This window comes from Acyrthosiphon pisum, chromosome X, assembly GCF_005508785.2.
Source record: "Acyrthosiphon pisum isolate AL4f chromosome X, pea_aphid_22Mar2018_4r6ur, whole genome shotgun sequence".
Lineage (NCBI taxonomy): Eukaryota > Metazoa > Arthropoda > Insecta > Hemiptera > Aphididae > Acyrthosiphon > Acyrthosiphon pisum.
In genome coordinates, this window is record NC_042493.1 from 33,357,969 (window position 1) to 33,373,458 (window position 15,490).

The 15,490-nt window shown below is 28.7% G+C and overlaps 2 protein-coding genes across 2 annotated transcripts in view; one reads left to right on the top strand and one right to left on the bottom strand.

Moving 5' to 3' along the window:
- The window catches only part of LOC100162449 (RNA pseudouridylate synthase domain-containing protein 2), a gene marked incomplete at its 5' end in the record, with an annotated part of 153,378 nt that overhangs the window by 20,808 nt on the left and 117,080 nt on the right, over positions 1–15,490 (top strand). The window lies entirely within an intron of this gene.
- LOC103307850 (gastrula zinc finger protein XlCGF49.1-like) lies at positions 3,323–5,475 on the bottom strand. The gene has a single exon (XM_016800721.2). It carries the CDS (start codon positions 4,419–4,421, stop codon positions 3,876–3,878), a length of 546 nt encoding a protein of 181 aa, XP_016656210.1. The 5' UTR covers positions 4,422–5,475; the 3' UTR covers positions 3,323–3,875.

A 15,490-nucleotide genomic window follows, 5' to 3' on the forward strand; every position in this document is an offset into this window, starting at 1 on the left:
ACTTATAATAACGATAACATTTATTTATTTTTTAATATTACTATGTGATGACTTCAAAGTTAAAATGATGTAAAAAAAATATTTCCTAAAATGTTATTACTTTTTGAGAAATTAAGCGATTACTTTTAAAACCTTGTTGTGTACCTTGTTGTGTTACCTTGTGAGTATGTACAGAGTGTTTCTTCAAAAACGTTTATCCCCAATTTTTCCTTTAATTATACAAATTTACTCAAATTCTGTTTTTTTGATAGCAACTATAGTAGGTCATTTCTGAGTTATTAAAATGTAAATATACTAAATTTGGTAGTTTTAATCCTTAAAAATTGTTTTTTCAAAAAAAAATAAAATGTTTGAATAGTATTATATTTAGTATATATAGTATTTATTGTACTCAGACTATGTTAACAAATTATATAATTAATAAATCCATATGAATTGAACACAAATCTTAAATACCTATTTCAAAAACTTCTATTTCTAATATCGACGATGTTGATATTTATTTATCAAAATAATGATATAAATCATGAGAAATCGTCTGCTTGGCAACTAATTAGTATAATTAAATAAAAAAAAAAATTAAGTAAAAAAATATAATAATAATATGTTCATACGGCTTCTGCATTTGGGGACCCTGCCGACGGATGTAACCGGCTATTTTTGACGATTTCATATGGGATCCCGCGTGCACGTCACAGACCATTTTGTACGAAATGCATTATACTTACGTATATAATAGTAGAATATTATAAATCACTACAAGCACGCACACATTCCCTCTCAAATAGTCACATAATATATTATATATATATACATGTTTATTATTATTTATAACCATGTGTGTATGTCACGTGTACCTGGTGGCGTGTGTGTTGTTTTATCCTTTTATTTTCTTTCTTTTCTTTTTGATCTAACAACTATTTACCTCTCTTCTGAAAGACTTTTAATGTTTTTTTTTTATACTGTAGACGTTGGTTTTATGTTTCAATAGTGAGTAGGTATATTATATATTATTATACATGTACACATTTTACAACCGAAAAATTCCAATCTGCAGCGAAATCTATTGTGTCTTTTTGTTTCGATTTTCTTGAATTGTTTTTGTTGTTATTGTTCTTGAACTTCAAACGTTTAAAAAGTTTCGTATCGAAAACAGAATACCTACCTAAGATTCCAAATAAACCGGAATATGCAGCCTTTTACTGAAATAAGTACCTATCTTATGATTTTTAATTATTTTATCATCAAAATGCATGACATTTTAATCGGGGATATTGCCGGGAGATTCCATTGACAATCGTGGTTATAGGTAACAACAATAATGTTCACTAAACTCAACGATTCGCGATTTCGTATAAATGTGTGGTAATGTGGTAAAATAGTAGAAAAGGAAATACTCATTCATTTCGGTAAATTTTTTTTATGTGTTTCCATGTATTTTGTTTGTTTGATACAATTATTAAGAACCCAAAAATGTATTACGGTATAATATACTCGTATTAAAAATCTATACAAAATATCATTTAGTAACCAGTGAATATCAAAATGATTATATTGACAGGTAAAATTATAATTAATATATTAACACGTATATTATTTTAGTAGGTATTATCCGGGTTTACCTTTTTAGTGATATTATAATATGTTATTCGTTACAGCCATATAGTTGCCCAATGAAAATTATATAAAAGCATCACAATATTAAATATTAATCACATTAAAGCTTACCACCAACTATAGGTCGGCATCCAAACAACTTTATCTGCATTCATTCATTCGTCAGAGGACGAATGAAATAGGTACCTACTGTTATTATTTTTTTATTCATTTTTTCTTCGATATGATTCATATATTACATTACTTTTGAGTATTGACCATTGTAATAATTATACAAGAAGATAATATAAATTTATTTTGATCTCAATTTATATTACGTATGTATACGATGATGTGCATAAGTCGATAATATAATAAGTATAGTGTCACTCAAATTTACAGGTACAAAGTTTAGTGCATGACTGTTTGGGTCAAAACGCAAAGGGATGTTTCAGATAGAATCGGGTGAAAACGTTTATCTGATTCGTGGGCGAAAACAAAACCCAACTGATAATTTGCAACCCACCTGTTACAATTAATTCATTGGTATATTCAAGCATACTTTTTTTCGTTTTAAGCTTAAGCTTATTGGGATTACTATTTTTCATATCGATATAGTTTTTAATTATTTGATGGGTAAATTCGACCATTTTATTAATATTTTATAATGCAACTCTGTAATATTTTCAATAGTTAAGTCTCGTAAAATAAAAACACTGACGATGAGGTTTATTGTAAGTTTTGTTTAATTAAAAATAAACCGAGATACTTTAGTAACTATAACCATTTTTTTTTCGTAGCCGGATTCATAAAAAATTTAAAATATGTAAACTAAAAATACTATATTAATACTTTAAATATATTACATAGGATATTATAACATGAATTTTCCAAACCAGGATAGTAGTTTTAAGTTGAACGTTTTATGTCAAATATGATATATTATATAATAAACTAATCCCGATCGGTATATTTAATAATAATAATATATTGATCACATATTCGCCCTTCTACAGGAATCGTTTTTCTTTTTTCAACCACTAAACACAATAATTATTCCTAATCATTTAAATAATTTCACCGTAATACATTAGATAACTTCATAAATATTTTTCATTAGGTATCTATACAAGTAAGTACCCACTAATAAGTAGTTACATGCTAGTAAATTGTTTATCAGCGATTAGCGACGCATTATTTTTCAAGGTGAATATTTTTTTTCTCAATCAAAAAATGTATTATGTTTATGTGTCCATGAGACATCAAAAAATTATAAATAATCATTTTAACGAACGGTATCTACCTAATAGCAAATATATTATGAACGCAATTACGTTATTTTTGAAAAGTTAATTGATTTATATTTTCCCTATTTTGTTATAAGTAGGAGGTACATAGTTATAAAAACTTTTGAGAAATAATATATTTCAAAACTGAATACACCTTATTATGACTTAATAAAATAACAATAAAATAAATTAGTAAATTGGATTATGCTTATTGGATAATATTATATTTTAAACTATTGAACAAAATAAAAATTTACCATGTTTTTTCATTCCCAGACTTTATTTTAAACTTTATTAATATTGAATCAATATTTAAATGAAGTATAAAAAAAAATTGATTGATTGTAACATAATAACCTGTTTTGTTTAAATAATATTTATGAGATTTTTTTCATAAATTAGAATATTGGCTGTTGGATCAAATTTTTGACAAAAATTGTAAATTATTAAAAAAATGTTATTCATATATAAATGACAATTTAAATCAAAACGTAAATGTGACTGAACAATCAATAACCGCCATTATTACCATATCAAATATACGTTTCATTTATTCTTAATACATATATATTATATATGTTATGTATGATTATATTTATATACAAAATAATATATTATATTATGTTCAATAAAACTTGATTTTATATCAACGTTCGCTATACATACCTAATAAGCATATAATTCGCATACGCCATACATGCCTAGGTATAATACATAGATAAAAACATTTAATATTTAGTTATTTATGTAAGACTGATTATTTAATGATCGTAAGTTTCATTATCAGAAACTATTTAATAGTATTATTTACTATTCCTTTAAAAATATTTAATACATTTTATACTTGCACGGTACATCATGAACGTTGCACATTAATCGCATTACCTGCATGTGCAATGCGATTTTTTCAACAGCCCAAAACCGCTATTAACATTAAGACGAGAAAAGCGAATCATAACTTGATGACACCAAACTTTAACTCTGTTTAATTCATAGATCACATATCTCTGAGTGAATCAACCGGTGTCTCTTAATGGTGGAGCTTTGTTTGAACGACTTGCCACACACATCGCATGGGTATAATGGTCTCTCGCCTGTGTGTTTCCTTTGGTGTAGCGTCAAAAAGCTTTTTCGGATGAATGACTTGTCGCATTCTCCACACGGGTACGGTCTCTCGCCCGTGTGAGTCCGCTTGTGATAGATCAAAGTACTGGTTTGACGGAACATCTTACCGCACATATCACATGTGAATGGTTTTTCGCCCGTGTGAGTCCGCCTATGATTATTCAAAGTGATTTTCCGACTTAACATCTTACCGCATATATCGCACTGGTACCGTTTCTCGTCCTTGTGTATCTGCCTCGTGTGATTCGTCAGATTATAGCTCCGATTAGACCGCTCGTCACGCCTTAAGTGCGTTTCCCACTGGTGTTCCGTCAAATAGATGCATTTTGAAAAGGATATGATGCCTAAATTATTATGGTACAACTGTGTTTCGGACTCGCACGTCCTTTTGCAATATGAGTGATCGTTCATTTTAATATTATGTAAATCCCACCTCTAACTTCAACGTTGTCTTGCGTATTCTATCGGACCCTGCTGAAAACAATTGGTTCGCCGAATAACAGTTTATAAGGTCTGACTGTATTGTAGCATAAAATTTGTTTTACATACAATGACGTGGTTACCAGACAGTTCTGTTAACAATTTATTGACATTTCCAAGATTTCAAGCCAGTATTAGTCATCAAATTATCGATAAGTTAATAATTAACTCAAAACCATAAGAAATCTGAATAATTAATAAATTACTGTGATTTAGTTTTCTGAATTACAAAATTCTATGTGTTATATCAATTTTCCTTCTGAACTCATGCAGTTTCTATTTGAAATAGATCACACAAAATAAAAATGTTAAAATAATATAAACATCGATCACGATCCGAAATTCCCAACACTAGAAACACGGTCAGGTACAAGCTAGTATACATACTGATACTACATACAATAATTATGCAGTATCATATGTAAATATGTATAACAATTTATTTAATATGTCAACGAAAATTTAATATTTAAAATTTAAAAGATGCATACCAAACATTTTTGAAAAATCTGTTGGTTTAAGATTTATTATAGATTATATCATTAAAGGAATGAAATGTATTCACAAAACATCATAACAAAGGCAATATTATTAGTAGGTGCCTATAGGATAGGTAGTTATAATTATGGATTTGAATTTTCTAATAATAACGAAACAAAACAAAAAATAATTATTTATACAACTTATATATAAAGTGACTCACCAAGTATGCCATTGAGTATCCCACTTTTATTTTTTAATCATGCATTTAATAAAATTTTGATTTTAAAATGTTTATATACTATGCTTATAGGCACTATTTTTGCAAGTACCTACCATTGGATGTATTTTACCTTATAAGGTGATGTATCCTGAAGGTTTGCAATTTCTTTGTATCCAAATTAGAACCTCCATTTAACTGTAAATTGTTAATTGGGTGAATTTTTTTTTAATTTTGTCATTAGTGCAAAATTTAAACTATTAGTTTCTGAGTTATTAAGGTTTATGCTCTTAGGCTAATATAGTATTAATAGTATAATAAGCTAAAATACAAATAGCTACCAAATTCAATTTTTGCTAACAGAAATGAATTATTTTTTAGAATAGCTATTTTATTAAGGTTTGACGCCCTGGGGGTTAAAGTGATTTGATTAAACTTTTAAGAATATAAATTCTCAGAGATTATCATCAAACGAATGAAAAGATAAGTTTAAAAAAAAAATTCAATATAGTAACTTTTTAATGGTTGTTCTAGAATAAAAAAGATGAAGGTACACTGTAACTATTATATTATCATATATTATATATTTATACCGTACATCTTACATGGTTTATACTTTATTATTTATATTAAAGTTGATAATAATATTTTATTCCGTGTACTATAATATATCGGTAAGGTAAGGCGGTGAAAATATGAGTTTTTACAAGAGATCATTTGGAAATTATGGAAATACAGAAATCTGTAGGTAGACGCAAGTGGTTTTCCGTATTTCCCATTTACAGGACGTATATATTCAGTACGTCTTGTGTAATAATTGTAGGACCGAATCGAACATTAAACGATTAATAATTGACGTGTTTATTTAAACTACCCACTGTTTAGAAAGTAAACTATATCCTAAAACTCGTGGTGAACCAGAGCGAACTTTAAATTAGTATAATAATCTGCAACGTTTTTGAAAGCGCTTGTAGTATAGGGTGTAAGACGTTAGACCGATTTACAGTAAACTTTGCACTGCAGTGTCTCGGTAACGGCTTAAAAATCTCTGAAAAACGATTACACGGGTTAAACCATTTCATATTAAAGTAAGACGTCTGTGGGCTTTCGAATATCTACACGATTATTATATAGGTACGTAAATTATTCGTCTATCTTGTACACAAGTCTTTTTTCTCATATCGTATGTCACAGTTCATTTTTTTTTTAGTCTATAATAATATTGTAAACAAATAAAAACTTCTTCTGACACACACGCATATAAAATTCTTAATCATGAGTTTATCAATTAAATTCCCTTTTACTCTTATTTATTTTAATGTCCTAAATTTCAGTGCCAGACTATAAAATAATATACTGTATTGACTTTCATTGTTGTCAAATACATGTTTTTCTCTTACTTAAACTAAAACTATGGCCACATGATATATTATTATTTAATATCGGTTTTGCGTAAATTAGTTGTGTTTCTTTAAAAAGTGTCCCATTCGAAGATTATGTGTGTTCGTGTGTATGTGTGTGTGTGTGCAATTTACTTCATATTGTCATATATTATACCTATACATAATATTATTATGCACATAACTATTACGTTGTTTATAGGTAAATTTTAAATTATTAATAATTAATAATAATAATAATAATAATATTTATAATAATTAATAATAAAATAAAAGGCCTGATAAATCCCTATAGTACCTATAAATAAGCACCCATTACGTCCAATATCAAACTATCATGAATATGTAGGTATCTATGCAAGAAATGCCATATTTTTCTTTCAATGTCACAAGTTTTTTATTACAATTATTTGCATTATCCCCCATTCATATGGATTTATTTTCGGATTTTCTCACGACGTCGCATCGCGACGATTGTACAGTTGTGTGCAACAGTTGCAGCAGGAATCGTGGACCGCCGTCACCGCACACCCAACTTCTGAAAGGTGTGCGTGTACACAATATTAAAAAAAAAATACGTACACGAAGGGCACAAAAATAAACAGTTTTATGTTAGATCGTCGCTGAGATCAGATTTTAATTGTCTTTTGTTTTCGTCTGTCAGGCTGCCCGTCAGAAGCCGACAGTAGCACGTCATGGTAAATTATTAATACGTTTCATTCCCATACGCGCCTATATTGTACACATGACGTGGATCTTACAATAGTGGTCGCAAACAACCGTAAATAAATCCCTCCCGTCTATGTTCAGTAATAGTAACAGTTATCTCATCCCGAACAACTTTTATTACGCCCGATGACACGGCTCTAGCACGTCTCATAACGTCCGGACGCCGTTGCCGTGTGTCCACGCAGCAGAAAATGATTTTTTACTTTACATCTACCTGTTATACGATTTTGTTTGGATACAGCACACAGCATCGCAAACAGTCGTTATCATTATCATTATTATTATTATTATTATATTATTTACTAAGAAAACAATCCCTATGGCAATCGGCGTTTATATTTTATTACCTAAAACATGTCTAACTAGTGAATACGTCATATTATTAAGTGATAATATATGTTATTTAAACTGTATAGTTTTTTTACATTGGATTGTAAATAATATGAGAAATTCCGTGGTAGATTTTCTGGCCAGTGATTGCGAGGGTTGGAAGCATTTTGAAGATGATTCTAAATACATTCTTTAGACAGTCATGATATAATAATAATATGTTAAATGGTGAAGGTTAAACCATGTAGGACTTGTTGTTCTTTCCTCTCTTGCCATCAGATATCCGTGGTGGGATATCCGAGTGTGACCGATGGCTTATACGGTTGAGAGTCGTCGTAAATAATTGTGATCATTATTAAAAATATTAATATTCATAATCTATAGACTATAAACTTATAATAGTTCAGTAGTTTACCAGCTGGTTTATCCAGAGCTATTGTCCGCCTCACATCGTTACGTACTTACGTTGTGTATAATATTTCATTTCTGATAGAATTTCGTATCATCGTCACATGAAGGACTCGTCGGTATCTCCTCTTTTTCCATCAGATATCCTCGTCAGGGTTATTGAGTGTAACCGATTCTCGTCCGATTGAGTGTCTTCATTTTTAATCATTATTAAATGGTGAAAAACCAGTATTTTTACAAAAAATTGTAATTTTTTCCATGAGGGGGAGCTGGGGAACATTTCTCCAGCCCCCTTATATATTTTTGAATTTACGGTTAACCAGTATCGCACAAATTCTAAAAGTAGTCACACAAATTCACACTAATGGCACACTCGTGTTTGGTAAAAAGAAAAATTTCAAAAATTGTATTTGGGAGGACTGGTGAAATGTACTGTAGTACATTGTACTGTACATATGTACTGTACTTGTAGTCTTTTTGGGAGTTAAAAATGTGTGACCAACCACTGCGAGTATGATCATAATACATCATGCAATAGTGGCGTGGACGAGAAAGAGTATTGTAAATTGTGATCATGTGCCCATATTATTTACCTATTATTATAACGCAGTGGTACAGGACACAGGAAGAAAGAATCGAATATTACGAGTTTCCGGGTTTCAAAGGGTTGCGGGTAGCAGTTGATGTTATTTCGATATGTTTTGAGTTTTCATCTTTGATCTTAACAGCAGACGTATAATATTCAATCGATATATTTATAATATAACAGCATAAACGTATAATAAATTTAGTAGTTTACCAGCTGGTTTATCCAGAGCTATTCTCCACCTTATATCATTACGTTATGTATAATATTTTATTTCTGATCAAATTTCGAACCATCGTCTGTCCATGTTTTTTACTTTTCAATGTATAAAGATTTTTTAACTTTCGTCATCTTAGATGATTTGGATTTATTTTAATCATTTTTTTTCTCTTTGATCTTTGTGGAATATCGTTATGTTCAACGACGTGCATTCTAATAAGTAGAGACAAACAATTTTCTTTCAAATCTTTTTAAAAGAAAATCTATTACATTTTTTTTTTATGTCTTCTGTTTACATTAGACACATGCTAGTGTACCATAAACATAATCAAAGATTTAAAAAAAACGGCCGTAAATATTATTTTTCAAAGTAAATATTCAAAAATCAACACCAAAATATTTATTTAATTATACAAATTAAAAAAATATATAGTTAAAAGTAAAATAAAAAATTGGATGTTTTAAATTTTTATTACCTATATTAATTAAAACTTCTTCATTGATAAAATAAAAATTACTTTGATATTATTATTTGCTTATAATTTTAATATAAAATGCTGAACCATTTTTTTAGTAAAATTTTCATATTATGATGTTATCATTATTATATCATTATTTTTTTCACTAAGAACGCTAATTGATTTGTTCAATTTTAAACATAAACATATACAAACATGTAGAAATATTATAACTGAAAGTGTTTATCAAATGATTATAGGTATTAAGACGAATAACAGACGATGTTCTGCTTAAAATAAACAACATCTATGTTTTGTTTAATATACATTGAGATTTCAGCTGCTATTCTTAGCTCTTTCGTTTTATTAATTGATGATGAATGATCAAAGTTACTCAGTTCGGTCCATCTAACTACCAGTAAATATCGTTAGTGTTAAAATAAAGAAAATTTAAATTTAAATATATTTTACTTCGCCAACCTTAGTAATAAATAATATTTAATACGTATATAGTCATAATTTATAATATTTTATATTATACATGTAAATAAATAATAAAATAAATTAAATTGAAAAGCAATCCTTGATCGGTCTTTTCTCTGACAACAAACAAATTCTCGCTTACACCACTGAGATATTAAATGCTAACGCCTAGGCCAAAAAGAAGATATAGAAAATATATTCTGGAATATGGAAAAAAACAAAACATCTAACAAACAACCTATATCATAGTCGTTTGATTAATTTCAATATTTCAGATAATTTTCAACGTGAAATATATAATTATAGTGTTTTCACGTTGTGTCTATAAAAAATATATTTGATGCCGAAACGCGTATAAAAAAATAATAACAATACTATCTACCTAATCTTTTCTTATTATTTAAAAAATTGTTTTTAATCTTATTTCGTCAAATTAGATTATATTGTGTTTTGAAAAACTATACGGTATCGGTGGTATTTAGACCTACATGCATGTTTGATTACAGTAGTGGATCCATAAGTCACCAAGGGTCGAATTTTCTATAATTAAATTACTTTTTTTTTGCCAAATATTATAATAAAAAATAACGTAAAAGGACAACCCAAGGGGTGGGGGGATGACTGCCTCTTCGCACCCATGTATCCGCCACTGATTGGTTATATACCAAACTATAGACCTATGTTTGGAGTTATGAGGTATTCATATAATATGCACTCCTAAAACAATATTTGTACATTAAGCGTGCATGTTCAATATAAATTATGTACTTGAACTAGTACTATAATAAATTAATAATTGAACAAAATGTAGGTGGCATTTTAAAAATAATTTAATTTCGTCCAGATTTTTTTCTAGAAACATTTAAAATATTAAAATTTTCTTTGACACCATATGTAAGTAGTAAACAACATCGACCTAACGTTTTATATTTACACCTTTGAAAAGGGTTAATAACAATGTAAGGACCAAAGGATGACTTCAAAACGAGATAGAAGATTGTGCTCTAACGTAAATGGCTTATTGTTATTGATCTCGAAGCACGAGTGAATCCAAAATGTCGGTTTGCTTAACCTTAACACAGCTGGACTGGTGAAAAAATGTAGTGGCCTTTTTTTGAGGTTCTATTCAAAAACTGAAATTACGACCCACCATAGACTCCAGTTGTATAGTATTTAATATAATGGTAGGTACGTTATTGATTTTACCGTGCATACAATATGTACGCGTCGGTATAACCCTGTGGTGTTTAAACAAAAAATAATCGTGTAAGTCGCTCGCGCGCGTATTAATAGTGAACGAAAGTCATTCGACTCGAACACCTATAAAACGAACGATAATAATATCATATAAAAGACTGGAATTTCCGAAATACGTGGCTCAAAAGTTCAGAGTGTATATTAAAATAATAAATATATGTGATATTCTCCGATTTCGATTTGTGAAAGTTATGTGCGTGCTCTCTCTTTCTTATATATATATATAACATAAAACGCATATATTATAATATATATTATGGTGTCGGCCAATAAGTTTTTAAAGATAAAGAACTTCGGTATGCGTTCCCACATATGCGGTTATTGGTTATGGTAGGTATATAATATAATGTATAATATATATTATATATATATATCCGTATAGCAAATGAATGATTTTGAATTTTTTTCCTCTCGGAATGATCCTTAGGAATATTCCTGCAATGTTTGGCAACATGTAGTTTGAAAAAAATCCTTCGTCATCGTTCGAAAACTAAACAAATCATTAATATTATTAAAAACCTGAATTCCTTTATATATATAATATATATATATATATTATTTAATTACTACAGTCAATAATAAAAATGAAAAGGTACTTATCAATTTTATCGAACTAAAGCAGCAACTTCTGTGTTTTCATCCATCTATCACAAACGAGAGGGTTCCCGCAAGTGGGACTTTTGACAAGTGTGCCAAGGGAACACGGCTGATTTTAAAAAATATTTTTGTTTGTGGAATATTATTTATACGATGCAGGAATGTAATATTATTGTATTGTTGTTGTTATTTAATTATGTTTCCTGTATTTGAAGTATTGTGAAAACCAATTACCATGCCACTCAACCTAGATAAAAATAATGATGTTGTATCGCATTCACACATTGAGCTTTACTACACAATTTTTAAAATTATAATTTCACTTTTAAAATATATTCACTAAATTAATGTAAATAATTATTGATACATTTTTTATTTACAAGTTCAATGTTATTGATTAAATGATTGACATTATATTATTTCATTCTCAGTGTGCCAAAATTATAAGCATAATTTAATTATTAAATATGTTATTAGAAGCTGTTTGTTTGAATGGTATAATATGATCTGGGATTAAAATCTAGGTAAATTATAATCAATAGTATAAATCCAATTAAATCGTATAAATAGTATATTATATTTGATTGATGAGGTTTGATCTTGATTTTAATTCGAGTAATTTAAGGATGTTGTTTGGTTCCAAAGTTGGACAATCCCAAGTAGCTCATCTCCTTCTGGGTATTATATATATATATAATTATCATGTTTTTAAACTAATTTAATATTAAAGTTATGTCGATGTATTTATTTTTAGCAAAATATCAAACATGAAAAGTACATAAAAAACCAATTCGCGACAATCGTGTACCTGAAAAGCCTATCTATAACGCCGTGTGTTTATGAATTAATTTCTAAAATACATTTTGAAGTATAAAATATTAGGTACGTCCTATAATTATTATTTTATGCAGCAAGATAATTTCGTCTTTATAGTTATAATATAATCTGTAACATGGTCACACACTTCATAATATTGTGATGATCATGTTCATTGATTGGTAAGTATCCACACAAAATAAGTATCGTGTGACTATACAATTAATACAACCAGAGGCGGACTTAACATTTTTCCGCCCCTAGGCATTACAACACTAACGCCCCGTACATTGGCGTGCTCCACCGGGGGGGGGGGGGGGGGAGTAATGTTCCATGAACTAAAACAAAACTATAAAAATTGTATTTAGGTATTTTTATATTTATACATACCAACTAAACAAATAAATATTAATACAACTTTGCATAGGTACATTTGTACACTTGTACAATAATTAAATCATTTTGCGGCTTGATTTATCTGAGCACTCCAGTCTCTATAATCGTAATCGATTAGCAAATGTATGAGCAGTATGTAGTATACAGGAGACGGGCGACAGTGCCAGCGTCGTGCGTCGTCGCAATATTTATTATTATAAATTACTTAATCAAGACACCTGATTTCCCGAATTAATCCCAGTATTCTAATATTATGGTGCCGGGTTTGGAGTGAAGAGGGTCATTCCACTAAGCACTGTGCGAGCTGTCCCCCAGCTAGCTAGTAGAGGGGCTATATACAACGTAGAAATTCACTCGGCGGCCCGAGGCAGTATATTTGACCGCCTTGGCTGGCGTTTTGCGCATGCGCCATTCACAATATTCTACCTGATTACACCGCACGCCCGTATACCATCTCCCATGCATTAACATAGGCAACTGCCTCGTCGAGTGTCCATGTCGAAGCTCTAGCGGTGGCGGTGGCGGCGGCAGGATTAAACTCAAACGGCAAGGTTATTATAGCTTATAAATTAAAACGTTACTATGTGGCGTGACTACGTGAGCCATTCTCCAGTTTCATGCAAGTTGTATACGAAAAAAATTAATATAAAAATATATAAATTTAGGTAAATAGAATTATGAAATTATGTAAAACTAAAAAGTAAAAATTAACTAAAAAATTGCGCCCTAAAAAATATTGCGCCCTGGTGCCTTGGTGGCCTATGGGTAAACCCGCCACTGAATACAACTCAACATAGAAGGAAATATAAAAAAAAAATGTACCTATCTTAGTTAAATCTAAATCAAACTCATAATGCACTATAGGCAAAGTATTTATGATATTTGAGAAGGAAAAAGAGGAGAGAATATTCGACCAATGCTGTAGAAATTCATGTGATCACAAATCGAAGCAGTTAAAAAACTTAGGTATTATGTATATTAAATTATATTATTTTTTAATTATGTATGTAATTATTTGCAATAAACAAATAAAAATAATATACATATGTACTTATTGCTTACATGTTATCATACTTAAAGAATTGGACTAAAATTAATTGTTTTTGTTTATTTAAAACATTGTTTTCAATCTTATTTTCTAAAAACCTGGTGAAATAATGAACTTTCAATTTATTTGGCTGATAATATTGTATAAATATTTTCTTCTCATGATAACATAATATTGTACTATATGATTCCATAAAAATTTTGACTAAATATTTTTATAAAGTTTCCGTGAAAATGTTTTTTGAAATAATATATGATTAAAATGTTTTATACATTTTTTTTATAAAATATTTTCCAAATATGAACTTCTCGGCCAAAGAATATAATTAAAATATTTCCTAACTATTCACGCAACTTTTAATATTTTGACAACTTTATTATTTTCAAATATTTTTACCATTGTTCGAAAATGTTAAAATGCTGTGTAGGATTGTCTTAAATATAATATTATATTTAATACAAGTGTCGCTTCTTTACTTGTTTTTTTACAGGGTTCTATTTTTAGGAGTTTGACTTCTTTATTATCACTGTCCAATATATCAGATATTATATTATGGACTTGAAGTCCGTTCTCCACAATATCTAAAGATTGTCAACGATATTTTCGTATGATTTAAAAGTTTCATTATGATTTATTGTTTCTGTTAATAGATCCTATACGTCGTAATATCGTAGTTATAATGAAAAGGTACTTAATGATTATTGTCAGTCGAATTTCTAAAACCTGATTTTGTAAAACAGCTTATGATCGTTGTATTTTATTATAAATAATTATAATACAATATCTGAGTATAACGCATTATACGGAAAAACGGCAGTTATCCTTTATACTGTATGAGTATGACCCTATTTCAGATCAAATAATGTTCAACACTCAAAATGTTAAATTTACAAAGAAGTTTAATATTTTACAAGATAGGTGAAGTTTAAATTTGTTTTTGTGTTTAATAATATAATATTATGTGTTTTTAATTAATACGTATTTTTTTGTTGTATTTTTCACTATAAAAGCAAAACAATTAAGTTGGTTAAAAACTTAAAAGTAACGTTTTTAATTAACGATTTAGACGGTTAAGAAGTAAGAACTTACTAAAATCCTGACAAATGTACGACTACTTATTAGAATTGGATTTCAATTCTGTAGAAATATTTTAGTTTGGTTAATACTATTGTTTCAATTAAAATGTTGTTAAAACTCTATTTGTATTTCTCAAACTTTTCAAATGTTATTTACCAGGTATGTTTTTTTTTATATGTATATAGTTTAAAAAAAACACAACTAGCTCAAATATTTGTACCTACTGAATTAATATGCAATAACTTTAAGTAGGCATCGTTTTGGTAAGCTTTCAGCTCTAAATTAGTTTAAATAAATTACTTGCAGTTACAAAATATTATAATATAATATATAATACTTAATACATTATATATATATTACTTAATGTATAATATATTACTTCAATGATAATGATCGTTTAAACTTTAATGATCACCCAACAACTGAACACAACCATAATCGTCATATAAATTGCCTATCAAATACTCCTTAAAAAATAGTGAATTTGAAAAATGTA

Bases quoted from the DNA above. Each gene is read 5' to 3' on its own strand.
- LOC103307850 (XM_016800721.2), bottom strand. From the start codon at position 4,421: ATGAACGATCACTCATATTGCAAAAGGACGTGCGAGTCCGAAACACAG.